The sequence below is a fragment of the Scomber japonicus genome, chromosome 14 (genome assembly GCF_027409825.1).
Source record: "Scomber japonicus isolate fScoJap1 chromosome 14, fScoJap1.pri, whole genome shotgun sequence".
NCBI lineage: Eukaryota > Metazoa > Chordata > Actinopteri > Scombriformes > Scombridae > Scomber > Scomber japonicus.
The window spans coordinates 20,589,294-20,615,373 of record NC_070591.1 but is presented as its reverse complement, the minus strand read 5'-3'; the positions used below and the strand labels follow the sequence as shown (position 1 = coordinate 20,615,373).

Below are 26,080 nucleotides of genomic sequence, written 5' to 3'. Positions count from 1 at the left end.
CCACACCCCCAATTTATTGATGCATTTGATTTTATTCCATAATGATCCCTCCCATCACACATTCATCTGTCATTTATCACGTCCATCTCTAATGATTGCTCCCTCACCCAAGAAATGAACTGTCTCTATTGTTGTTTATTGCCATCATGTTAACGCCTCCATCATCACATCAGCAATCTCTATTATTGGTCACATTAGCTCCCTTGGCAATCAAACCAAATGACTTAAGTATGCCTGACTCAATTTCTTCCCCAAGCCAAAAGATTGTCTAAAAAATCCTGTCCATCGTGCATACAGCCATACACCAAAACTAAAACATGTCAACAACGTTTAATTTAATTTGGATGACAGCTCAAAAATATATAAAAAAAAATAAGTAAATAAATAAAAAGGAATGTTTATTTCTCCCTCGAAATGAATATATCTAACCCCTAGGTTTTGTGTTTTTTGACACTGGAGCTCATTTTACTAATGACTGCCCTCTGGGCCTTTGCCACAGGTTTTCTGATGATGATTTCTTTTACTTTCACCAGTAAAGTCAACACTGTGGGAGACAAAATTATTAGTATTGTTTGAGGCACATCATGCTTTGCTAGATGCTTAATGTTTTACTGGTAGCTTTAGCATAATTTGAACCATAAGCTCACTTTTTTTTCTACTTCAGAAGACAGCATATCACATTTTTTTTAAGTGATAAAAATTCCAGTTCCAGTACAGAGGACTTTTTCCAAACTATGGACTGCTGTCTGTTTCCTAGCAACTTGTCAGTTTCCACAGCATTGTTTTAAAGAGCTTCAGGGGGATGATGGTCGTAATTTTATGTGTTAACTTGCCTCTGAGATGTCAGGTGCCCAAGCAATTTTCAACAACAGACTCCCTTAACCCCAACACAAATTATTAGTAATTTCCTTTGCATCAAGGGGATTATCATCAGTTTGCATTAGAATGGAATATGTCAGTCAAACAGCACATCCTCATAATTAAAGAACAGTATGGGTCTAAAATTCAGCCAGGAAAAAACGACCTATAGTTACGTTTTATGCCATCTAAGCTCTCGAGAACAACTTGTAGGATCATATGTTGCTTTCCAAAACCCATACAAATCACTATTAAAAAGGGAAAGATCATTGTTTGGGTTAAAATGATGACTTGAAACATGATTTATATTTCATCGACAGTAAACACAGTGATATTAAGTTGTTTTGTTTTTTTAAATGCCACAACTTGTGGTTGGAAACAGGAAGTGAACAGTAGTGTTGGTGCTGCCGCAAAGTCCACATTTTGCCATCCAACTGTTTAGCCATCACCCCCAGCCTGCCTCCTCCGAGTGAGTCTCATCAATGAGTCTTATTAATCTTATCAAGTCATCTTATATTGAACTGTGTTACTTCTGTGGTTTATAAGTATTAAAGGTGCATATACATATCTATCGATCATTTTTGCTGGCCTTAATTTTAACCTGCAGACACTCCTTTATTTTAAGTACAATACTGTTTCAGGGCATATGATTTTGCTTGGTAAGGTATCAAAAGGCCATGACAATTAATTGATAAGCATATTTTCTGATTAAGATTGAGCAAATATAATCAAGGATGACAATCTTTGAAGCAGCAATACTTATATAGCAACAATATGTCAAATAACTTAGTGAAAGGGAATTATCACCCAACTCTGCAGTTCCCCTCAGCTCTACAGAGCTGTATAGCATCTTTCGTCTCAGTGTTTTGGTTTAATGTTCCGAAACTTTACTGTTTTGGTTCACTCTCAGTTCACTCTCATCAACCTCTGTTTTCAGCAGCAGCAGGCAGCTCTGATAAGCCCACTGTACTCTACCTGCCCAGCACCAAACACCATACACACTAGCAGGGGAACATAGTAGAACATTTAGCCTCTAAAGAGCCAGAGATTTCCCTCAGGAGTTCTTGGAAACCAAATTCCAGCTAAAGAAAGCTGCCTAAAACTTGATACCAAATGCTAGTGATGCTCCATGTCTGATGCAACATGTTTGCATGTTAGCAGTCCAAGGGCAATTGTTTTACTGTTTCTATAAGACCAAGTAGAGTGTAGAGAAAGCTATTGTTAATAACAGCTATGGATCATAATGCTCTGTAAATGACCATACGGTGCTACTTTTTAATAGTTGCAGAGTCTTTAGGGTCACCCTTTCATACATATGTTAATACAACTTTTACTTTTGTTTTCATTTCCATTTTAGATAATATGCTTAAATTAAAGGGTTGTTAGTGTAATAACTTGCATGACTGTATGGCTTCTTGTGTCACTTGTCTTACTGGACTTAGTTATAGAGATGTAGCTACATTCCCATATGTCAAAAATAACATTTCATCATAACCACGAATAGGAAACATGGCCCAGGTTGTGAATAACCATATTTTTCTTGGCTTCTTGCTGGTGTAGTAGGTGTAGTCAGTGGTTCAGGTTAAATCAGGGCAAGTTAGGTTAACTTAGGTTATTTTATATGTTGTCATTCGTGTCTACATTTGGAGGTCTAGAGGACAGCTTAAATTGATTTTTTTCTGCAAGTGGAAAAACAAAGATTTCACACAGAGAATAGATGCTTTTGGTGAACATTCATCGACAACACTAATATGAGAAGCTAGCGATTTTAAAATAGTTCTGTCGAAGGAACATCTGCATCCTCAAAGGACACTGGAATGAAAGTGCTCCGTTGCTTTTTAGCGAGAGAGAGAGAGAGAGTAGAAGCATACAGTGTAGGCGCACAATGCTTGCTGATAGAGAAGCTTTTACAAACAACAGTGTGTGTGTGTGTGTGTGTGTGTGTGTGTGTGTGTGTGTGTGTGTGTGTGTGTGTGTGTGTGTGTGTGTGTGTGTGTGTGTGTGTGTGTGTGTGTGTGTGTGCGCGTGTGTGTGTGTGTGTGTGTGTGTGCCAGTGCCCGTGCAGTGTTTTAAGCACACGTTTGTGTTTGTGTTTGAATGCAGAGATGAAAGTTATACATAATTCATTATGCTACACAGAGCAGCACTCACCCGGGTATCATGAGTCAAGGTGAAATTACCTGCACTCACACTGCCCCATGCTCTTATCAGAGAACGCTAATGATTTCAAGGTGAAGCAGGTCAGTGGTGTACATGATAATATATTTAGGCAGACCACTGTTGTGAACCATCTGTAGGTCCCTCTCGGAGCTTTGCAATTCAGGTGAGCAGCTGGAGAGCTACAGATGGCTGAGGTATAGTGGAGGAAAGTAGTGAGGTCATGGGGTAGAAGGTAGACTTGCTTCTTCTGTTATCTGTTTATCCTGGTGATGTTAAAGCCGATTGTTGCTACACTTTCAGAGTTCCCAAGAGTCCACTCTAACTAATCTTTATTATAAATTAAGCAGTACAAACTTAGGTTTTCTTCTTTTTTTCTCTTCAAATTTCCACACCCTAGAGATGGAAGCTTTTGAAAATATTGGCTTTAATGAATAAATTGCAAACCACACTGAGTTATTCTAGTGGACGTCTGTGTCATGCAGCTCAGTATAAGTCTGATTGCCCTGTTCATGGGGCTCAAGTCAGTGTGAAGAGCTGTGTAAAAAACAGTGTGATAGGAGCAGCTCAGCAGGGATAGCGTTAATGCTCCAGATGGCTCTCTAACATAGCCAGAGTGCGTTATGTCTTCACTGCAGCTATGTGGACTTTCTCTCTTGCCTTTTAAAAAAATTATACTATTCTGTGTAGGAGTACGTTGAAATCTCGTGTCTTTTTATTCCTTCAGAGTGCAAGTTAACACAAGTGATCTGAGAAGGAAGCATTTCTTCTCCCTCCATGTCCCTTTAACTTCCTGTGTTTTCACACAAAAACATTTGGAGACCGAGACGCTGTACACATTTCATTAACACTTGCCACATTTGACGTCATAACGGCATTCCCTGTGCCACGTGAGCTGATTCCCGCTATTGATTTGACTGGCATAGGACACAAGAATAATGTGAGGCTTCTTAAGATGAGTCATTCCCCTTTATGTGCATGAATGAGTATTGGCAGTCAGATCAATGGTAGTATCAGCTCTGTCAAAAACTAGAGAGGTAAGACTCAAAGGTGATGTCATCAGCTTTCAAGCACAGAGCTGCTCCATAGGCAAAAAACAAAAAACAAAAAAGCAACTGGATATTTTAAGCAATAAGTATGTTTTTTTTGCCTTCAGTGTTTGGTTTTGAGATGTTTATATTCATGACCACAGTGCTCAGTCAATACAGATGGAGGTGTCCATGGCAACATCATCTAATTAGCTCAGAATCCGAATCATTTTTAATGGCAAAGTACCCTTACACATACAAGGAATTTGACTTAGGTTTTTTTGGCTTTCAGTGTACCCACATAGAGTAACAACACAACAATCTTCAGGAATACACTCAAGGAATGACTATATACAAGTCAAGTTTCTGTGAAGTGTAAACAGGATATGAATAGTGCAAAGAAGTAAAGAGTGCAAGGAGTGCTGATATAAATATTAGATGGTAAAAGAGGGGCGTTGGATAGCTTCCACATATTTCAAAGTTTGCAGCGGAGCCCCAAAATACACAAAAGATTATTTTTAGATTTGACTGAATGGTCCAAAAGACACTGGTCATTTTGTGCATGTATGTCATGAATTTTATATCGAAAATCATTTGAGATTTGCGCTTCACTTCACAATCTAGAGGATTTTGGATGGTTCCAAATGAAGTCGGGTTCCCGTGACTGCATCAGAGATTTGGGGTCACATGCATAACCCATAACCTACGGTTCACTGTCTTCACAAATTGTTGGTGTCTTCTCGCATGTACCTTTGCCTTTTCAATGTGTAATACTGGATATATTTGATGCAAGGTTCCATTAAATGTTACACCATTCCACTTTTATTCATTGTTTAAGCTATATTCATTTTGACAGTGACATGGCTTTCCTCTTTTCAGAAGATTGCTTGTCTTTTTTAGTTACAGTGACAAAATTGCCCTAGGCACTGCTCCATCTAGTAGTAGCACCCTGTTTGGGCTCTTAAGTAAGTGCAGACCCCCTTTATAACACAGATGTATAACAAGTAGTATACACGCACAATTATAACTATGTGTATATGTAGCAATAGATTTGTCACATTTCATTGCACGCATGCTGCTTTTCTGGATGATAGTCCACACCTTGGAGAGGTTACTTCTCACGTTCCTCCACTTATTTATTTATTTACTTATTTATTATTTATGGTTTGTTTGATAGAGACAGATACAATGTACATAGATAAACTGAAGACAGCTACCCTGTGGAAGTATCATAGTGGTTATAGCAGATCTTAATTTGCAACACTGTCCCACGAATGGCTTTTGTGAAAAGAAAAGAAAACAGTGAGGTACAAACAAGTTTGCTTTTGTTTTGTTTTTTTCAATAAATCAAAATCATGTTCCTTAAAGCTAGAGTTATGGTACTCTCACACATAAATGTCTCTGCAAACTTATGCATAGTTGGTTGGTTCATCACCTGTCAGGAGGCTGGTCTGGAACAGACAACAAAAACAAACATTAAACATATTAAAATAACATACACCCCTCTTCCCTTCATATGTCAGTGGTTTCTGTATAAGGTTGTGGATTTTTTTTTTTTTTTTAAAGGATCGAGTTCATCTGATCAGACACAAATAATTCAAACATCTTATCAGATGGCACAAGTTCAAGATTTGCCATTGGTGTCAAAGGCTGTGAGACATGTATCTTTCTGTACAGATGCACACTACATTGTTTTCTAACTATCATTTATTTATACTGTATTAATATTTAATGTGTACATTTGAATAATCATTTTGTTCAATCTTCTCTGACATTCAGATTAGTGGATTATTTTCTCTATTTAAAGAAATTATAGGTGCCAAAATAAAAATGTCCACGTTGGACTTGCTTGTTTTGTGTTGATGTTTGTCTTTTTGTCTGTAATTGGATGTTTTATTGTCTGTTAATTTGCACACAGGATTATCAGCAATATTTAACAGAGTCTTTGTCTTTTATCTTTGCTTTTCAGATCAGTGCATTGTGACAAGATCATACCTTTTCCTTCACAAGTTTTGGTTCTTCAGCACCATTTACTACTTTGGTAACTGGGCCTTTATTGGGGTAAGTCCAATAATGTAAATAATATGAGATCAGTGAGAATGTTCTCTGAAGGACATTGAGGGGAAAGAGCTGATACAGTTTTTTGATAATTTCAGCAAAATGAATAAAGAAAATAGTGAATTTAGTTATTTTTGTATCTTTTTGGCAATAAATAAATTAAACAACATCTATAAAATATTTAATTAAGTTCAAAAGCAGTTCAAGAGTATTTTCTTTGGGGAAGAATGCGAGAGCAGAAGCCCATAATTCAATTTCTACTCACAAAAAGGTTACAGGGAAATGATTTTCTAAGCCTGCGCACAGTTAATCTCCTCAGCGAAATATTTAATAGCCTTCTTACTCATGCTGTTGATGCATTCTATCAATCAAATGATCCTCACCAAGTATTTCCTAATGTGTGTTCTGCTTATTATTTTTTAGGCTTTCCTCGTTGGTCTGGTGGTGTCCTGCTGCAGGGGGAAGAAGTCTGTGATTGAAGGAGAGGTGGAGGCCGATGACTCAGACATAAGTGATGATGAATATGTGCACTGAAAATCAGTATTCACCCAAAGGGGGTTTGTAGATATTCCAACCATAACTTAAAGGGACTAGAAAGTACAGTTTCTTAAACAAAAAAAAAATGGATGTCATGAATTTGTCATAATTTAATGTATTGGTTTTAAGGAGTTATTGCAGTGGTGTCTTGTGGATTTCAGCCTCGTTTTGATTTGACAGGTCTCTCCCCTTGATGAGAATGCTCAGATTGATTGCTCTGTCTTTCTCCGTTAATGCTATTGACACAAATTGGTCATTTTTCTACTGGAGGACACACACTTATTGCTGCAGCAGAGACAGATTGACTCATTGGCTGCTCCAAAACTTCATGTCTAAGCTGTATGCGGTGACAGACCTTAGACATAAACTTTCTTTTTTACATTCTTTAAGCACTTTCTAGACCATTAAAATGCTTACTGTATAACATTATCTATAGTTTGCTTTCAAATACGTTTTAATATAAAAATTCTCAATGTGATAGCAGTTGATGTTAAATAAAAGTGTCTGCTGGCTTGTTTTCTTAAAAGCTAACCAGCAAGACAAAAAGATTCCTTAGTGTTGACAGCATTAACATTGTCTAAGTTTATTTAACTAGTCATTGCCTGAGGTTAAGTCTACTGTGAGTGGATTTATTGCTGTTTTTTTTCTTATTTTAGTGGTTTGCAGTCTGTTTTTCAAAACCATTTCAGTATGTAAACCAATGTTACTGAACTTACATACACCTGTATTGTGTGTATGAAATGTAAAGGACCATTTGCAGATTTTCAAGTGTTCATTGACTCTTGGTTTTTAATTAAATGGGTTCAACAGCTTTTTGCTATCTGTGTTGGAAGAACATGTGAGGGAAAAAATTGAATTAATCAAAAAAAATTGATGTAATTTTCTTTTAATTAAAGAGTACTTTGCATTTCTTGACTTCATCAACAGCAGGCTTGTGATTATTAATAGCTTTTTTCAGCCATATTTAATTTATTTTTGGTACATTTACTGTCAAAGTTAATATAAAAATGTTGATTCACAGACAAATTAACTAATTGACAGTCAATATGAATATGAATGACACGTTTAATTTGGAAGTCAAATGTTAGTGCCTCATGAATGTATTTTACTATGATGGGCACACATCACTATATCCGCAACCCTAAATTAACCTCACAGAAAATAGTCTGAATGGATGATGATGATGATGATGATGATGATGACGATGATGACAGGAGCATCACATATAGATTTCAGCTGTGATTGGTTAAAAAGGATGCGGTTATGGATGTTGTGGTAATATTAAATGATACCTGTATTTAAAGAAATAAAACCACTTCAAAACCACCTCAACTTTTCCTTTTTTAATTCAGTATTCATTGCAAATGACCTTATGATGTTTGAGTCAGACTCCTTCTATTAAAACTCATAAAGACCCTTGAAAAACTGCATAGAGAGCATCTTTTCAGCAGTCTGAGTCCCAACCCTCATTTTTCATTGCCAAACCATCACTGACTTCAAATAACTTTTGATCATTTCTCATATCGCTGTCTCTAAAGCATATTGGCAGTCTGTGGTTTCTATTGATCGATTATTTTCTTATGAATCTGTCTCTGATAAAAGTCTGTGGTGAGGATCACACTTTAAAATGGCCTTTAATGCTGCAATGCATATTTATTTTCATTTGTTAATGACTTGCTACAAAATTATGTTCAGATTTCACAAAATCTATCCAAGGGCTAGAAAGTATACACCCACAATGGGTAATGTTGTGAATGAGAAGGAATACAGGGATGTTTAAAGATCAGGTTTTGACACAAAAACAAGTTTTCCAGTAATAAGGACATGCATCAAATCAAACTGACAGTTAAATACACCAGCCCTTGGATAAGCCTGTAACTACTCAGTGCTTGCTTTGGATGAATTTGCATGACATTTTCTGTGCATGTCCAATTAGTTTGTGGTATGCTTACCTTGTCATAGCTATTGTGCAAGCATGATTTGATTTAAGCCATTATGTGATATGCCATCCCCACATGCGCTAATAAACCAAATAAGCCTTGAGCCAAAAACATGGACCCCTAGAACTTGAGCAGAGAGGATTGTGTGATCAACATGGCAGATCAGAGGATTTTGCTGTTTGGAGTGCAACTTTTCTTGACATCCCCCTTATTCAAAAGCCAGTCTCATCTTTTCCTTCCTTCCTGTATGGCTTTTAGGCTCCTCTTACAAGCTTGTTTGGGAACAAAGAACTAACTTTAATGAATAAATGAATGAATTAGCTCAGAAAAATAAAAACATTCTTGCAAGCAGCTATAAGTTGGATGTTGGATGTGCCTGAGGGTCATAGGTACACATGCATTTGATTTTTTTCACAATTGTTTTACACATTTGTCTTTTTGAAGAACATGGCCAGATTTGATCCAACATATGTTTGGATTAGTAATTTTTTTCTATGTAATTGTGGTTTGCGTCAAAATGGGTAAAAAAAAAAAAGTCTTTCACACCATTTTTAAGTGTCATTTCAACTCAAGAATCCCTAAACAAACCTAACCAAAAACACACCCACAGTTTGGGTACCTGCCATTACTGATTTTTTCTGACGGGGACCCTGTCTTGAAAAGGCATAGGTGATTGAGTGGGGTACTTTGATATCAAGCAGCAACCTCCAGGGCTGAAAAATTAGGCCAATGCGGAAATGTCTATAAACTGCAGTTTCTCAAATGGCCACTTGTGGCTGGCTCCAAAAGTGAGTCAATTCCCATAGACCCCCAAGTTAAAATGGCCAACTTTACAGCAGGCTTAAACATGTTTACAATCTGGTACAAAAAAAACGTTTTGGTCTCTTTCCCCATTCCATTCTCTTGTCCAAATATGGTCACTTCTGGCTTCAAAAATCCAAATTCAAGGCTTCAAAAAAACTGCCAAACTAATATAGTGGCTACTGTGACATATTAACTTCTGCATCCATCATGTGATGAACACTGGCCCAGAAACACCTTTTCTCATAGACCCACATTATAAAAGAGACTTCTGTAAATCATTGGATAATTTTTTTTAGCGTCACAACTGCCACAAAATGCATGTGATTTGTTTGGTCCAATCACATTTCAAAAGTCTAAAAGAGTTACACAATATAATGATTTTATCCCCATACAAGTTAGCCAGAGAACTAAACTGGAGATTAGCCATCTCAGCTGATAGAAGTCTGTAGTGAGCAACACTGAGACACTGAGCAACTTTCATAGGAATATATGTGCCCCATCTCTGTCACTGTATACAGTTCTCTTTATACATCCAGGGAGACCACAAACCAATGGGGGATGTCATAGTAGCTACATTCATTATGTTGTACAGTCTATGGTAGATATTAAGAGGAATTACAGAACAGTGCAGCCATTGCCAGGGGCTTCTGTACCCATCATCTATTTTACTGCACCACATGGCAGACCATAATGCATTATACAGCACATGATAAGTACCTGCTGTGTAGTCTTCCAAAGTTTCATTTTTGTTGAGAGTTTTAGAATATTTCCTATATTTTCCATACAGCTATTGTGGAAACTAATTTTAGAATATACAGTAGATGTAAACAGACATTATAACTTTCTACATGTTTTCTAACCTAATGTAGTACACTTAATGCCAAGTTAACTTTACGTACATCAAAGAGACGAGGGGTCAACTTCAGTCCCCAAAACACACCACCACTTTTTCATTATGTCCTCCACTTCATGGTTTCTGTGATTTCTGGGTACCTCAAGCCTGTCGTCTGGGTTTTAACTCTTCTGACAGGCCCTTGATAGACAAAACAGTTTGCCATACCCCTAAGTCATGCCCCCAGGGTGAAAAGTGACGCAGGATCAATGTGATTATGGTAATTCAGTGTTTGCAGTCCCTAAGCAGGTTAACCTCTCTGCTCCTACAGGCCTGTGGGACCTGCCACTTGTTCCCAAATGAAGACTTGTCCAGCAGGCTTGTCAGCATGTCCCAGCTCCATTGAACAGCAACAACCAGATGATGAAGCTAACAGTTTTTTAAAGGCACAGGACCTTATGTGTCAGATCTTGAGTTTCTGAATAAAATAATCTTAGATGATATTACCCACATTTCAGTCTAATAACCCCGAGAAATTGATTATTATTTAAATGTATTGTATGTACAATATTAGTGTTTTGTGTCAAGGCTGTGGCCTTTGACTGTATAGAAATATGGACATCATGACAGCTCCCCAAAAGTGAAGCCAAAACATCTCGATTGCCCCCAGTGACTGGCTGCAGTATAAGTTAAATCCCACCCCCTCCATGTCACCCCAACTAGAAATCAACATACACATTAAATACATATTTCCCAAAGAAGGTTTCTGACATTTCATGCGAATATTATTATGCTGATGTATGTGTAAGTGTTCGTTTTTCGTAGAAGCTCTTTTTTTTTTTGGTTTTCCTTAAATTAGTTATTCAATGATATAAAAAGAGGGATTGATGTCCAAGGGGGCGCAGTGTGTCAGAGTGACAATAGGCGCATTTCCACTGCAAGAACTTCGGGGTAATTTTATGGGGCCATCCCTGTTGGTGCTAACCTCCTCCCAAAACCACATTACATTCAGAACCCGGTGCCAGCCGTTATAAGGAATTTGGTGGGACTGGCACCAGCTGCCATGTGGCCATTCCCCTGCTAAGCACATCAGACCATGAGGGGAATATGCTATCTAATAAAATAAGATGGAAGAATCTAAACCCTGCAATCCATCCAATATGCAGCAAATGGCTGAGACACTCAGCTACAGTATGCAGTAAATGATAAAAAATCCCAAATATGAGACTCAGAGCAGACTTGCTTCAATCTTTATTGAAGCAAGACAGATGATTGACAATACATTTATGAGCTTAGTTAGGCAAAGAATGTGGTATTAGCTCTGATTTAAATTGTTTGTAAAATGAATATACCACCTCGATTAGAAGGGTGTGTTGGATATATACTACAATGAGAAGAGTATGACATGTGAGCAGGGTGGGCAGGTCAAATTGGGCTGCCTGAACTTTGCTTTGTTAAATGAGCTACAGAGAAACTCAGGGTATATTTTACTTGAATTTTACTTTATTAGAAGTATTTTAAAAAAGGGTATTACACAATGTTAAGGACATTTTAAGTGTTTTATTGTAAGTATTAGCAAGCAATTATGACTCATTTGAATACATATTTAATGTTATTAGAACTGTTGAATAGTAAATAACGGATACAAAAGGAGTTATGGTTGTTGATATAATAACTTATATCTGCTTGTAACTGCTGTGTGCTAGAAATCATTCACAAACTCTGTATATACTCCTTCCACAGGGGAGTGGACGCCCCTGCCATGCATAGTCCCTTGGACTTGTAATTGGGCATGGGACACAAGCTCGGGCTTGATCACCCCGTAGCTGGCCACCTTTGATGAGGGTGTTTAGTGTTAAAGGGCCGAAACACCCCGTGATTCGAAGGAACACTACTGACGATGTGTCCTAAATTGACAAGGTACACCCCCCCCCCCCCCCACACACGCCACTCTCACCATCAAGGAAGCTCATGTGACTCATGTGTAAAACATCTAATGGCACAATGGATAGTAACACCATCATGTCCAGTGTTTTATGAATCTTATAAATGCTAAATAGGGGGACTTATTACTACTTACTTATGGGAGTATGGTAGTATTGAATGATGCTTACATTTGTTTTTATTTTTCCATTTTTAGCGTGGAGTATATTTTTAAGAAAAGCATGAACTAAACAGCGTAAGGTCTATAGAATGTATTTCATAAGTACTTTAAAACCCCCTCTTTGAGGAATTATTCAAGAGAAAAGGAATTCAATTAAAGATGCTATATATGTCACAAATGGCACTTTTAAGGATTTGTACAGTAAAGTCTGTCATGTTCAGTTGCTGGATTGTCACTATGTGGCACACTCATCTGACAACTGTGGCATAACTCATCCAGTAGAGCTAGTGAACCACTCTGATCCCAAATGCATTTAGAACCTCATTTGAATACCATTAGGTCAGATACACATGTAAATTATCTCTGGAGGCACTGAGATTTGTCTGTTTACATCTTTATCCAAATGACATTCACTCTGTGGAGGACAAAGGCTGTTAGCTATGCATTGATTGAGCATTCATTGCAGTAGTAGTTTCCAAATTCTGATGGTTAAAACACATATTGTCATCTAATGAATGCACTCTATTTGCTGAAGTTGAGTTGATGATGACCTCTCAACACTGCATCCACTCAGCAAGGCATTTAGTTTTATTTTGAAAAACTGTACATCCAAAAATGTATTTGTTTTGCAGTTTCAAAACCCTTCATACTCCTACATACAAGTATGTTATATCACTCCCTCCAATTGTATATTGTTTTATTTTATTTTTTTAAATTAACTTTTACATTCTTAAAGACTTTGTTGAGAAATGAGAAATACAACCATCAGTGTTTGTAGAGGCACTTCACTGTGTTGGAGGTTGGTACATTAAGGGGGGAAAAAAACTCCCACAGAGCCTCTAACAAGCACCAGTGCTGCATATAATTAACCTAATTATGTCTGGTAATTGAAATGCACTGTAAATTTAGATATTAACGTCTAGACTGAGCTCTACATATAATTAACTTAATTTATGTTGTGATGATGTCAGAGCATGACTAAAAGTCCTTATTCATATAAGCCTCTGTTTGTCTCCCTCTTTCCTCATCGTCATTCTTGAGTGATGGTGTATATCCAAGTCATACCTGCTCCTCCTCCTCCTCCTCCTTCTCTTTCCTCCTCCTCCTGTGTTCTCTCTTCCTCTTCTCCCGCTGGGTGGACCACTGCTACCCCAGAGGAGAGGACACATACTGATGCTCTCATTGCCGGAGTGCCAGCCATACTGCAGACCACCAGACAGAACAAACAAGATTTTCCCTAAGCCCTCACACCCTCCTCCCATCTGCACTCTGTCTGGTCCCCGTGTGCCCAGGAAAATCTTAACTGATCTTATCAGGTGAACCTTCTGGAGGCACAAAAACCCATTAAGAGTTTGAATGTTTCCTATACAAATTCAGAAATCAGATACAAGAGTGGATTTATGAGGTGAGTCAGGAAACTTTACCGTACTAACCTTCAACTACAGTGAGTTTAAATCATAAAGAGAATGACTCACCAGAGCTAAAAGTCATCAGAGGGGACAGTATGTGAGGCACCGGAGGGCACTTGGGTGACTCTTTTTGGATAATCTAGTCTGTGCTAAAGCAAGGTGGAGGAAAGGTTGAATTATAGATAAGGTTATTAGCTTAGAAGTCCAATTTTCTTAATTTTACCATGAATACTAAAACAGGGATAGTTCTATTTTCATGCTAAGTCACGTTCCCATGATTTGATGTCATATATTCAAATTTGCTCTTAATTAAGCGAGGTGAGTTATGAACTCCACAACCAACAAACCACATAAACTTGACACAACCTCTGAAGCAGTACGAACATATTTCCTCTTTTATTTACATTCCTTTTCAAATGTTAACATTTTTCGCTATAACTTTTGATCAGGTTGGCATTTTTTTTCTCATTAAAATAAATTGGCACAAGTAAAACATATGTAGACAAAAGTTTATTTACACCATACAACATTTTGTTTTTAAATATTTTATACAGAGCTGCAGATGAGAGAGCTTGCTGGGATCCTTCAAGCAGATTCTGCAGTATTAAAGTTGTGAAATATATTATTTATATAAAAGTGAGTATTATCTTTATTGCATTTAAAGCAATGAAGAATGTAGCTTGACAAACATTCATTTTAATATGACAGAAAAAATCCTCTTTGCCTCCCATGTTTTATATTATAAAGTAAAAAGTGTAGTAATGGCCAAACAGACTGTTATAAACTTTTTAAAAACCTGCATAAATATATACATTGTGCTCCTGGGTCCAGTTTTATGAAACCAAAACTAGACCCAATGAAGCTGGGACGACATGGCATGTCATTTGCTTTGTGAGGTTTCATCTAGAGAGATTACCTTTTTTAGCCAATTCCTCAACAGATAATTTGAAACACATGATGGTAAATATTGTACACCAGGCTGCCCCACACTAAGTACACTAGTGAGAATACAAAAAGTAACACTGATGTTTTTTTTCCCTTGTTTTCTTTTTTCTCTCTCCTCAGTCCTTATATTGTATTGGCACATAATGTCCCTGCCACACTCGTATTATCCAGATATGTATGCCAAGGCTGTTAGAAAAGTCTGTTGCTTTATTCAGTGCAAAATACATCCCTTTCTCCTCCTTCCCTAGTTTGCATTTTCTCGTTCTTCACCTCTAGACCTCTGTTTGGAAGTCCCCCTCCTGGACGTCTAGGGGTAAGTTGACACATTTTTCCCACTCTGCAGGCGTCATCTCCAGTGAGTCCTTGGTGTCAGATTCTAGTACATTCATAGTGGCGTAATTCTGGTACTCACAGGCTGGATTGTAGCTCTCCCACGGGTTCTTGTTTGGCATTGCCTTGTCCTGTGAACATGGCCAGTGGAGTATGATATTAGTGGCATGACATTCTCTATAGCTTTGTCAAAAAACACAAACAAACTTAAAAAAAAGTCTTTTCTAGTGAAGTCAGTGCATTCAAAAAAGCATTATGTGATTTCCTACCCACTTCTAATTGAAAATAATGGATTAATGCTGTGAAAAGCATCAAATAACAAAAGATAATGGTAGTGTATTAAATGTGAACATGCTCACACTATTATAATGGAGTCATAGCAGAATTGTGTTTTCCCCAAGTTCTGGTGCACTATATGGGCTTCGTGTGTAAGCCATTCATCTGAATGTGCTCTCATTGACAGTCCCAAAGACACTGGTGCAAATAATGGAGAGAAGCTGCTCCCAGTCAGGGAATATAAAATGGATACTAATGTCTGCAACCAGCTCTGCAGCAGATTCATTTGGGAGGGAAAAAAGGGGAAAACTGGGAGTGAAAAAGTACTGTAGTTACTGCTTTCTTTACAAAAGAACTTGCACTAGTAGCTAAGCAACGGACCTTAAATTACATTGTGCTGTAGGGGTGATTGAAATGTGAGTGAAAAAGAAAAACATGCAGTCAAAAAGGCTGCTGCGTAGCTGACATTGTCTAACAGTCTGGCAGTGTTTGGTCACTAGCCCAATTTCTGTTTGTTGCATTCCACACAGAAAACATTGCTCCCTGTCTGACAGAGGATGGATAAAGCTTGACATCCCCATTGTCTACAGCTCCAGCCAGGTGTGGAGACAGATGGTGGGACTTTTGCTTTGCAGCAAGGTCACAGAGAATTATTATATGATATAATAATTTGCCTGATATATATATATATATATACTTGTAAAAAAGAAAGAAAAGACTCCTGGCACACATTTTTAGTAAGAGAAGAGCAAACGTAAGGTAGTATTTGTATAGATGTTGATAGATTAAATAATCTGCCATGCATTAATGGAAAAATGATGGGGTTGCTAAGTAGATAAATGTGCATGTAAATAAAAGTGCATTCATGGCCTTGCATTGGAATGGATGCACTCTATTGCAACAAGATTACCAAAGGTCTTTCTTCCCTTAGACTGGCCTTGTGGAGAAAATGCCTCAGTGCTTTTAAGGGGCAGCCCCCTCACTCACACCCTGCCAGCTGCCAGCAGGCCCTCTATGTATAGGAAGGTTCACTTCCGCATGAATACTTTAGCTACATAACCTCTCATTTGCACAATCACACATTATGTGTCCTGCACCGGATATCTAAATAGGGTATTTGGATGTTGATCGCTTTAATTGGCTCACAGCCACCCCCCTGGTTTCCTGTTACTCACCATGCTGCCCATATTTGGTATGTCTCGAAATCGGTCCAGGGTTTGAAATTTCTGATTCAGTTCCTGGAACAGCTCCATGTGTCTTTTCCTGGTGTGCATGACTTTCTGCAATGGCAAGGGTTTTTTCTTTGGTATTGACAGCCAATAATGGAAATGCATCTTCCTCTCCACCCACTCCAACTTTGATCAATTTGTTAGTGTCATGATAGTTTACTAAAAGGCCAGGTTTGAAACAAATTTACTTGTCTCTGCATATATACAAGTAACTGCCAAAATAAAGGAAACACACAAGTTAATTAAGAAAAGGGTGAAAGGACACTGAAAGTCTGAACTATTTTAATTTGCAATGTCTGGAGTATCTGGATTTCAGATAACTCTTCAGTGATAAATGACCTCATTTAGAGTTTTGTTGGCATAAAGGAAATCCTAAAAATCAAACCTTGGCACAAATCTTCCTTTTAAATGGGTGATGTGCATCTAAGCTAAAACAAAATGCACCCCACACCAAAACAGCTGCCAGAAGTGTTCATTTAACGTTTCCTTTACTTTGAGAGTGTGTACTATATACATGCAGTAAAACCTGATTTAACAATGCAAAGGAAATGCTGCAACCTACCAAAGGGGGTTTGAATAAGTGTTTGCAAGCCAATATAATCATTGTTGAAACCAGTGTTTGAAATCAGATGTGAAATGTGCAAATGACTTTAAAAGCATACATTTTGGAAATCAACATATAGTTAATGGATGGAGGAGATGGAGGAGGACAAAATGTAGATGAAAACTGTTGCCCTGTTTGTCAGTTGACAGCCTTGCTTTTACCTTAACTACACAGCATATCAATAAATCTTGTTGGGTCAAGGCTGTGTAACTCCAATAAGCTTGAGAGGCACAACAAGTACTAATAAATCAAATGACAAACACAACTGCAAAAAATGTCTTGTTTTCTGCATAAAAAAGCTAGATGCATGAACTATGAAAATATGAATATTTCTACATACCTCAAAGTCCAGATCAGAATATCGTGATTTTCTTCTCTGTGAAAATATAACATGAAGGTATCAAGTCATTAAATTTGCAGTTTAGAAAGATATGTACATACAATATATTTTAAGATGTGTGGTAAAGTATGTGCTACAGCTCTGTATCCTCTGTGCTTTCTCCACATGAGCATATGTACCTCTAAGGAGCTCATAGATATTGTTGACCCTGTCTCACTCCTTGAAAGCCCCGCAGATTCCTCCATCTCAGCGAGGAAGTTCTTAACAGCCGTACGAGGTTCAAAGGGCAGGTTTTGCATCTGTTCTGGAGCACTAGGATACTGCTCCAGATTCACATTCATGTGGTCCATGCCCGACGGGCTGATATTGAAGTCAGGACTCATCTTGTAATGCATCAGCCTCTCGTGTGACAACGTATCCATAGTGATGTTCATCTTAGTGTCCTCTTTCAGGAGGGTGGGTATATTACCCGGCCCCGACAGTGTTGCGGCAGAAGCACGAGGCATGACTATGTAGTCTGTCTCCATTACCTGGCCCTGCAACGAGTGGCCCTCCATGTCATGGCCACCCATGTCTTGGTCACTCTGGCGCATGGCATCGTCGGTGCACAGGTAAACTGTGCGGCGCATGTCAGCGGTGCTGTCAGCAATGCACTGCTCTTTCAGGTCACCCACTCCCATTGGCATGTGCAGAGCTGAAGGCTGCTGGATAATCACTTTGGAGATGATGTTGCCAGGTAACGTGGAGTAGTTAAGGCCCTCAGGGGCCTTCTCATCCTCGTCATCATTGAGGGAAATGCGGGAAAGGGTGCCTGTTATGGTGGCGGCACGACAGGAGCCCATGTCTTTGTGGAGTGCTGCAGGTCAGAGTGATGTGAGGATTAGTTGAAAATTCTCAAGAATGAAACAAGTGTAACAGTTTGTCTGAGATTACTGTATCTCACATATGACCAGAAGAACAAAATTATTCAAATCAATATCAAACAATTCTCAGGACTCTGTACTGCAAAACTGTAGACAGGACAAATAACACACAATATAACACTGCACCCAAATGCAAAGGGAAGCATCAGCAAACAGATGTAGCTCAGGGGAATGTAGCATTAAATAAGGTGGTTTGGTTTAATGTTCTCCCTGAAGTTCTCCCTGTTATATGTAGCATCTGTAATCCTAACTTTTTGATTGGTGATCACCTTGTAATGCAGCAAATATTCAACCAAGAAAAAACACAGAGATACAGTACTCATAAATACCTTCTGGTTATAAGAACACCCTGTCCTCTACACTGTGTATTTTAATCTTTGTCTCATGAATTGTGAGTATTATATTATCTGTTGACAAAAGGCCTGCATTGAGATTACAAGGACAACAAATGCGATCTAATACTTGCCTTTTTTTCAGTCTAATTTAACACCTATTGTGGACAGGGAGGAAAGTTTATCAAATGTTTATACTGTATGGTGTGACAATGCAGAATATTAAACTGCTCCTGACCATAATCCCTACTCATAAACAACAAGCTCAAACTCTGTGAGCCCAGAGAGTAATCTGTGAAGTGCATTTCTCTCTGGCTGCAGCTATACTTCATTCTGATTCTAGTCATGATTTATAAATGACTGTCTACTCTGCCTCTATGTATTGGATATGTCCACTTTAACTATACAAGACTGCACAGCACGAGCAACGTGGGTCAGATGAGCCAGACAGCCCCTTTTCGTCTCTTAACAAGCTGTGTTTCTGAGTACTGTGAATAATGGTCAGCTTGGTTATTCCCTGCAGATCCATTTAGGATGTGTTCTTCATTGGTTTAGAAGGGATTGGAGAAAGATGAGCCTCCGGGCTTGTGCAAGTTGCTACAGTACCTCTTGTTTCACACAGGATAATTTGTGCCATTTCTAAGGAATATTTCTGCATGATGCTTTTACCCATTACAGTGGCTTAAAAGTACAGAAGAACTAGAGGTGGGAATCAGGAAGAACTATTGCCTTCCTATTTCTATAAATTAAACATTACAGGAAAAAAATCCTCCCTAATACTGAAACTTAGCACCTACACACCCATTCCACGACAGCATCAACATGTTAACGAAAAACACGATTACAGGTGCAACTGCCAAAAGGTAGGAACAAAAGCTGCTGTTATTCACATTTATTGCAGTCATTTACTGCCGTAAAGCTGACAAATACAGTGAATATCCGACAGCTCTTTTTATACTGTTCTGTTCTCAGATTAAAGTCAGTGTTTTGGTAGCTGAGAAAAAACTCCTGTGGGGATTGTTGGTTGTTATGTAACTTGGGCTATTTTTTACTGGGTTTTTCAAGGCAAGGAGAATGTGTTAATAAGAGACCATCTGCTCTTTACCTGATCGGCAGGCGATGTCCACATCTTTCTCAAAGTCCGTCTGTAGGTAGAAGACAGTCAAATGATCAGTATTGCTACACAGCTTATATATAATTAAAAAAAGAAATCAGCTGCATTCTTATCTGTAAAAGCAAGCAACCAGATTAGGATCAATAATATTCTTTTTTTCCCCCTAAACTGTGAAAAAATGCAAAGCAGTCATTTTTTCCCCCTTTGCTTCATACAGTACTAACAATATATCAATAAAACAGTTATGGAATAAAATGCAACTGCAGCAGCCGGGAAGCATTTTGTGCTTGCCGCTAATGACAGTATTGAACCAAAGAGGCCCTGACACCATTCTCTATTGTGAAAACTATTTCACTCTTAGGGGTATTAGAATACTAATGGCAGATCATTTCTATGATGTGCCAGTGGCATCGTTGTGCTAGATGAAGAGACTGGTGTCCCATTTCAAAGGTCAGGCATGGAACAGTCCTCTATTACCCTGTGAGAGGAAATGAGAGGGATGCATAGCAAACATGGACATTAAGTTCGATCAAACTGAAATAAAGGATTGGGCTTAGGGCCTGAGAAAACCAAAGGGAACTAATGCCATTCATCAGAGGGCCGAGTGCTTTCCCTGCATGTAATTGTAGCTTCACTAAAGCATTGCATGGAAAATTATTAACCAATGGGGAACAATGCCTTATATTTTAGAGACAATATTAAACTGGAAAGAGTTAAAAAAAAAAGGTGCATGAAGAGCACAAGTTAAATTGAGGTCAATGGAGAAGAAGGGGGTGTGCATATGTATCATAAATAACCAGGGAACATTAAATTATAGAGGATCTAATGATTACATATAACAGGGGGTAACTGTGCCTACCATTATCTGAGCATGCCCATTAGGGAAGGTTCCTGTTGCATCACCACTGATTGGGTCTTGGCAGTTTCGAAGCCGACATCTGAAAGCATCTTGGACCTAAGGACAATGAGTACAACTTGTTTTAAACAACAGAAAGACAAGTTCATATTTTCATTAAATACGTACCATATTTTACTTCTGCATGAAGAAACATGCAGCAAAACATGACACAAAACACAATTTCTATTCCTGGTAATAGAAACTTTTTGTGTTAAAGATTTGTTAAGGTGGTTAAGATCTAGTTAAATACTAAATGGATAAAGAAAACAATTTATTCTCCTGCAATTGAATATGTAATTGCCATGTTTTAAATGAAAAAAGAAATCGGGTGAAAGAAAAGAGGAATTAAAACCCTCCTTTACCTCTCTCCGTAGGATACAGTGCACCATCACAATGACAAAACCCTGCAGTGAGTCAAAGACAGCAAAGAGGATCTGAAAGAGGATGGAGCGCTTGTCTGTCATGGCGAGCACTGCAGACATCCAGGTCAAAGCCAGCAGAGGTAGGACAACACAGGAGCTCCACAGGGACGCCCTGAGAAAAGGGAGGAGGCAGTGAGTAGGAGAAATAAAAGCAAGCAAATTGGTGTGGATTAAACTATAAGGTCTGTAGTGCCAAGTAACATCATCATGGCCTTTGGTAGCTTTGTTCAGCAGGGCTTTAATGTACATGCTAGTAGTAATATAAGATAATAGTGTAACATCACATGTGTAAAATGCACAATAGAATATTTTCTTATTCCGTAGAAGCGATGTATTGTGGATGTTCTCTGCAGTGGACTCAGAGTTGGTCTAAATTGTAGAGGTGGAGCAAGTACATGCAGAGTCTCCCTGTAGCATTGTATTATTGATTCAGCGACAGGCACTTACATTGCATTGCTAGCCGTAGTTGCTGATAAAGCAGTTGTTGATACAACGCCACATTTGGCACACTTGAGAGTTAATCCTGTATGCGGCTCACTCATCTGTCTGTGGGACATAAGAGACAACAGCATGACATACAACGCTAACAGACAGTACCCCCGACTTGAAATTCTCCCCATCATATTAGCAACAGTAGAGGCAGCCAATGTGTGGGCGTTTTAATGATTTTCATCTTGGACTGATTCTGCCAAGGAAATACGAAGCCATGTCGCTCCCGAGAGAGATCTGACCTCTTTATGTTTACGCTTCTTATTTCCTTTCAACAGCCAGAAAAGGAGGTCTCAATCTCCATATGTGTAAAAAAAAATCAAAGCATATGTATATTTTTGCAGGAAGTTAAGAACAAGAATGTTAAGAAGAAAAAACAGAGGTACTAACAAGGACGTGCTGTCATACCCTGCTCGGTGCTTCAGTTTTTTGTCCAGTATGCCATCTCTGGACACTAGTTTATTAAACACCAAGATACCAATCACCATGTTGACCTGTCAGAAGGAAGGGTACAGGAATAATAAATCTTCAATAAATCAACTGCAACAAGATTATTTCAATGTTAAAGATATTGTTTCCCAGCTTGACTTTCTCTGTAAGGAGCAAATGATTGATGTCATTATCCCGTGGGCGCTTTTTTGTCGATTTTCCGTCTGTGCTGAGCTTTGACCTCTAGCTTCTATTGTTTGCTCATCTCTGTAACATTTCAACCAGTGGATGAGGCATGCCCTGCACACTCAGCCCAGCGCAACCGCCTTAAGAAAAGACATGCCTGACAAGAAACACTTGTCTTCTCAAAGGCACCTTCTACTATTTTTAGCAGTGCCTACACTAATAGAAAACTGAAGGAGATTTACAGTAGCTGTGTGGAAATTTTAGTTAAACATTTAGGCTACAATCTATTTCAAATCCCTCCAGCTGAGATAAAGAGCTCATTAAGCATTTATACAAATACATTTGGGTAAGATTTGATTCAACAAGCTTTGTTACTTTGAGACATTTGATTATGATGTTACAGTATCAATAAAGTAATAACAGCAGCATAGTGTTCATTCACATAGCAGAGGGCTGTTTCTGCCATTTTTTGCAGAGATTAACTCATGTTCCTTTGAGATTCATCACAAATGAAAACCACAGCACAGCAAAAATCAGTAAAGTATACGTGTTTCATAGTTATTTAGTCACTTTTTCCAAAATATTTGATATTATTTTTTAGCATTATTTCAAAGTCCCACCACAGAGCAAAGGTTTGACAATGAAGGATATATTTCAGTATTCAATATTATCTGTTCCTCTGACACAGACTTGATTTACATTCTTCACATTCTTGGTGTAATTTTCTCTGTGCAACAGTGTAAATACAAGATGATAAAAGACTTCAGTATATTAGATTTTGAACATATCTAATGCATAAATACTTTCGAACCTCACAGCTACATTACGGAAAATGACTTTGAAACCAAAGTGTGCTCTCCCTGTCAGGAATTTTCAAAGGAACAGTTTGTCTAGTTTAAGTGTATCACAACTGTACACAATGACAGAATACATTATGGTTTTTGTGCTTCATTGTAGTCATTATTTCAAGATGCCTTAAGTATTGCCTTTTTAGCTGTGTTTTTTTTTTCTTTGTTGTACATGTGTGCACATTTCCCTTGTTGCCTAGGCATATAAAAGTTAGAACTGGACATCCTATGATTGAAACGTACCAGAACAACAGCAGCCGCAGGACCAACGAAGGCATACAGGAGCCCACCCTCCAAAGAAAGCCAACAGCTGCAGGGAAAGCAGGAAAAAAACAGTTAACTCCCACCAAGGCATTAACATCCGCGTTAATGGTGCACACTAGCATACAATTGTGTTTTCCTCTATTGTCAAGGGAGAAGTGCCATATGCTGTTACTCCATTTCCAAAGTTTCACAGGGTAATAAAATGCTAAAGAGATTTTAAGCAGTGTTTATGTTTTTGGTATCCAGCAGGGATACAACTCACAAGAAATCGGGGTCTTGCTGCGCTATATCGAAATTTGATTGGGTTCGTGGGCCTTTGTTTATGGCAGTATTTAAGATAAGTAAGCCACTGCAGAAGCACTTCATCATTACTCTTGAGTGTAACCATGAAACCACTGCATGTGTACTGAATAACAAATACAGATATAAAAAGAACTTACTATAAGGGTGTTCCGTAGCCCTTTGTTTTGGTGAATCCCATTGAAACAGCAACCACTAAAGCTGGTAATCCTTAAAAAGAAAACAATCAATAGTTATTCGAGCAGTTCCAGTTGCTTGTTGAAACTGAGAGCATGAGCCTGCTTCAGTACAGAATGTGTCTGCTCCTATGCCTTCCAGTCATTAAACAGAGTGCATCTAGATTCACTGCATTAGGAGCTACAATATGACACTATACAGCTCTCTGAGCCTATACGACCGACTTTATGCATTTTAATATTTCAATCAACATTCAGTACTCCATTAAGTAGAAGAGAACAGACTGTACTGTGCATTGACAAAATGGCAGCAGTGCATCGAGTCCAGAAAAGCACGTAGTGAAATTTCATCACTGTGCTGTAAGAAATTCCACTGCCCTCCACACCTTTTATATGAAGGGATTTTTGCTGTATGGCTCCTCATTATAGATTGGTGTAATGGATTCGGTCCTTACTACTGTGTGCTCAGAATATTAATGCTTTTCCTCTCGGAACAGCACAGGCAGGTGCTATTGATGTAATCAGTTTCCTGGAGGCATGAGGCGAAGACCCCGTGGCCATCCAGTACCTCTCTGCAGTGTTGAAGAGGTAAAGAGTGCCGAGTGTACACAAGCATGTCATAAATCACTGCACAGGCAACAGCCTGGCGGAGACGCTGCACTTCAAACAGGCTGAATTAAGAGACAACAGGTACGGCATGCTGTGCGTCGTTTACAAATCAGTTTTGAACATTTCTGTCTGCTGTTTGAATACAGGCAGTGATGCGAGAATCAGTTATTTATTTTCAAGTCAGTATATCTATAAATTGCATTCATATTATGTAACTCATTTTTGTTGTCACACAAAGATGCTGACTGTCTTATTTATCATCAAATTGTCTGTTATGGCATTTTTTAGAATTCTATGCAATTGTAGAACAGTCTTTTGTCCAATTTTTTTTTCTTGCAGCAAGCAGTTGCACTGCAATGACTAAGAGAGCCTTGTTTGTTGCTAGGTAACAGGAAGAATGAGTGTGGGCTCTTTCATAATCAAATTGATCTTTTTTAAAGGAGAGATTTCTAGTAGTCTGTAAGAAAGAACCCTTTGGATGAGGATTCAGCCTGACATTTATCAAATGAAAAAAAAATTGAAATAGTTCAAATTTCAATACAGATATTTGATTACTTGTGTTTATTGACACATGTATATACACTGGAATATGTGGCTGTATGATTGTCAGTATTGTATTGTTTTTGTGCAGGGGTAACACAGTGTGGGAGGCAGTAGAACCTTCATTGTCTGAGGTTGATTAAAATCTGCCGCAATACAGATGATAAATTCATTATATTCGTTGCTATTTGTCTTTTCTTTGTAGGATTTGAGAAGGTTAATGTTATAAGTGGTTGTACACTGAACTCAGCACGGCAGTTGAGAGCATGTGTGATCATACAGCTCATACTCAAACCCAGCTTCGACACATTTTAGCTTTTCAATCATCTCACTCTCCTGAGCTCTCTTTCTGAGGGTTTTTGATAAAATGTACTCTGCTGCAGTGTAAATGCTCGGCTCACACCCTCTTTATCAGACATAAGGTCATTGCAACCTACTAAGGGAGAACCGCACCAGTCTGTCTCCCCCCACTGCTCAAGGCTGGACCATTTACCCATCCCTCAGAGAGCTTGACTGGAGCACAAAAGCATCACAACAAAGAGCCTGATAGGATGAAGATCTAGCTGCCCCACCGAGAGGATGAGAACGGCAGATGGGAAAGACATACAGTTACTTGGAAAGACACTTTGACAGGAAATGGCAGCTGCGGGGTGTGATGGGACATAATGGAGAGGCTTTTCGTTGACTTACCCCAGCCCAGACACAGAAAGCGCTTGCGGATGAGCCTGGTTCGAACCTTTCCTGTCACTGCCATGTAGGACTGCCAAGCCTCTGTGAGGACCCAGCAGAACGATGCCAGGAAGAAGAAGTGTAGAAAGGCTGTCGTCATGATGCAGACACCCTATTAGCACATGAAGAAAGGGACAGAAAGAGACATATTTATTGACTGCAGGTACAAAAAGAGCTTTATCTTGACATAACTTACAAAAGCTCCATTAGCTTTAAAGCATATAAAAACGGAGGTACATAATGTGCAGGTGTTACAATAAAGCATTAGACATGTCATTATTTCCTTGAACAATTCTTGTAGCAATTGCAAATTGACGACGGCATTTGCCTGTCTAGACTATCTAAAGTACTCAAGTACCATCTTGAATGA

At 38.5% G+C, this 26,080-nt stretch overlaps 2 protein-coding genes across 2 annotated transcripts in view; one reads left to right on the top strand and one right to left on the bottom strand.

Moving 5' to 3' along the window:
• lmbrd1 (LMBR1 domain containing 1) overlaps nt 1-7,945 on the top strand; it is a 59,577-nt gene extending 51,632 nt beyond the window's left edge. The window contains exons 15-16 of the mRNA XM_053333284.1: nt 6,013-6,104; nt 6,525-7,945. Coding sequence (XP_053189259.1) covers nt 6,013-6,104; nt 6,525-6,635 — 203 coding nt within the window. The 3' untranslated portion in view covers nt 6,636-7,945. The remainder of the gene's footprint in view (nt 1-6,012; nt 6,105-6,524) is intronic.
• Nucleotides 7,946-14,944: 6,999 nt separating this feature from the next.
• The window catches only part of adgrb3 (adhesion G protein-coupled receptor B3), a 111,862-nt gene continuing 100,726 nt past the window's right edge, over nt 14,945-26,080 (bottom strand). The window contains exons 19-30 of the mRNA XM_053332574.1: nt 25,672-25,822; nt 23,797-23,866; nt 23,336-23,402; nt 22,038-22,123; nt 21,588-21,686; nt 21,081-21,252; nt 20,680-20,775; nt 19,812-19,851; nt 17,631-18,307; nt 17,452-17,487; nt 16,454-16,558; nt 14,945-15,133 (exon numbers count right to left, since the gene is read on the bottom strand). Coding sequence (XP_053188549.1) covers nt 14,945-15,133; nt 16,454-16,558; nt 17,452-17,487; nt 17,631-18,307; nt 19,812-19,851; nt 20,680-20,775; nt 21,081-21,252; nt 21,588-21,686; nt 22,038-22,123; nt 23,336-23,402; nt 23,797-23,866; nt 25,672-25,822 — 1,788 coding nt within the window. The remainder of the gene's footprint in view (nt 15,134-16,453; nt 16,559-17,451; nt 17,488-17,630; nt 18,308-19,811; nt 19,852-20,679; nt 20,776-21,080; nt 21,253-21,587; nt 21,687-22,037; nt 22,124-23,335; nt 23,403-23,796; nt 23,867-25,671; nt 25,823-26,080) is intronic.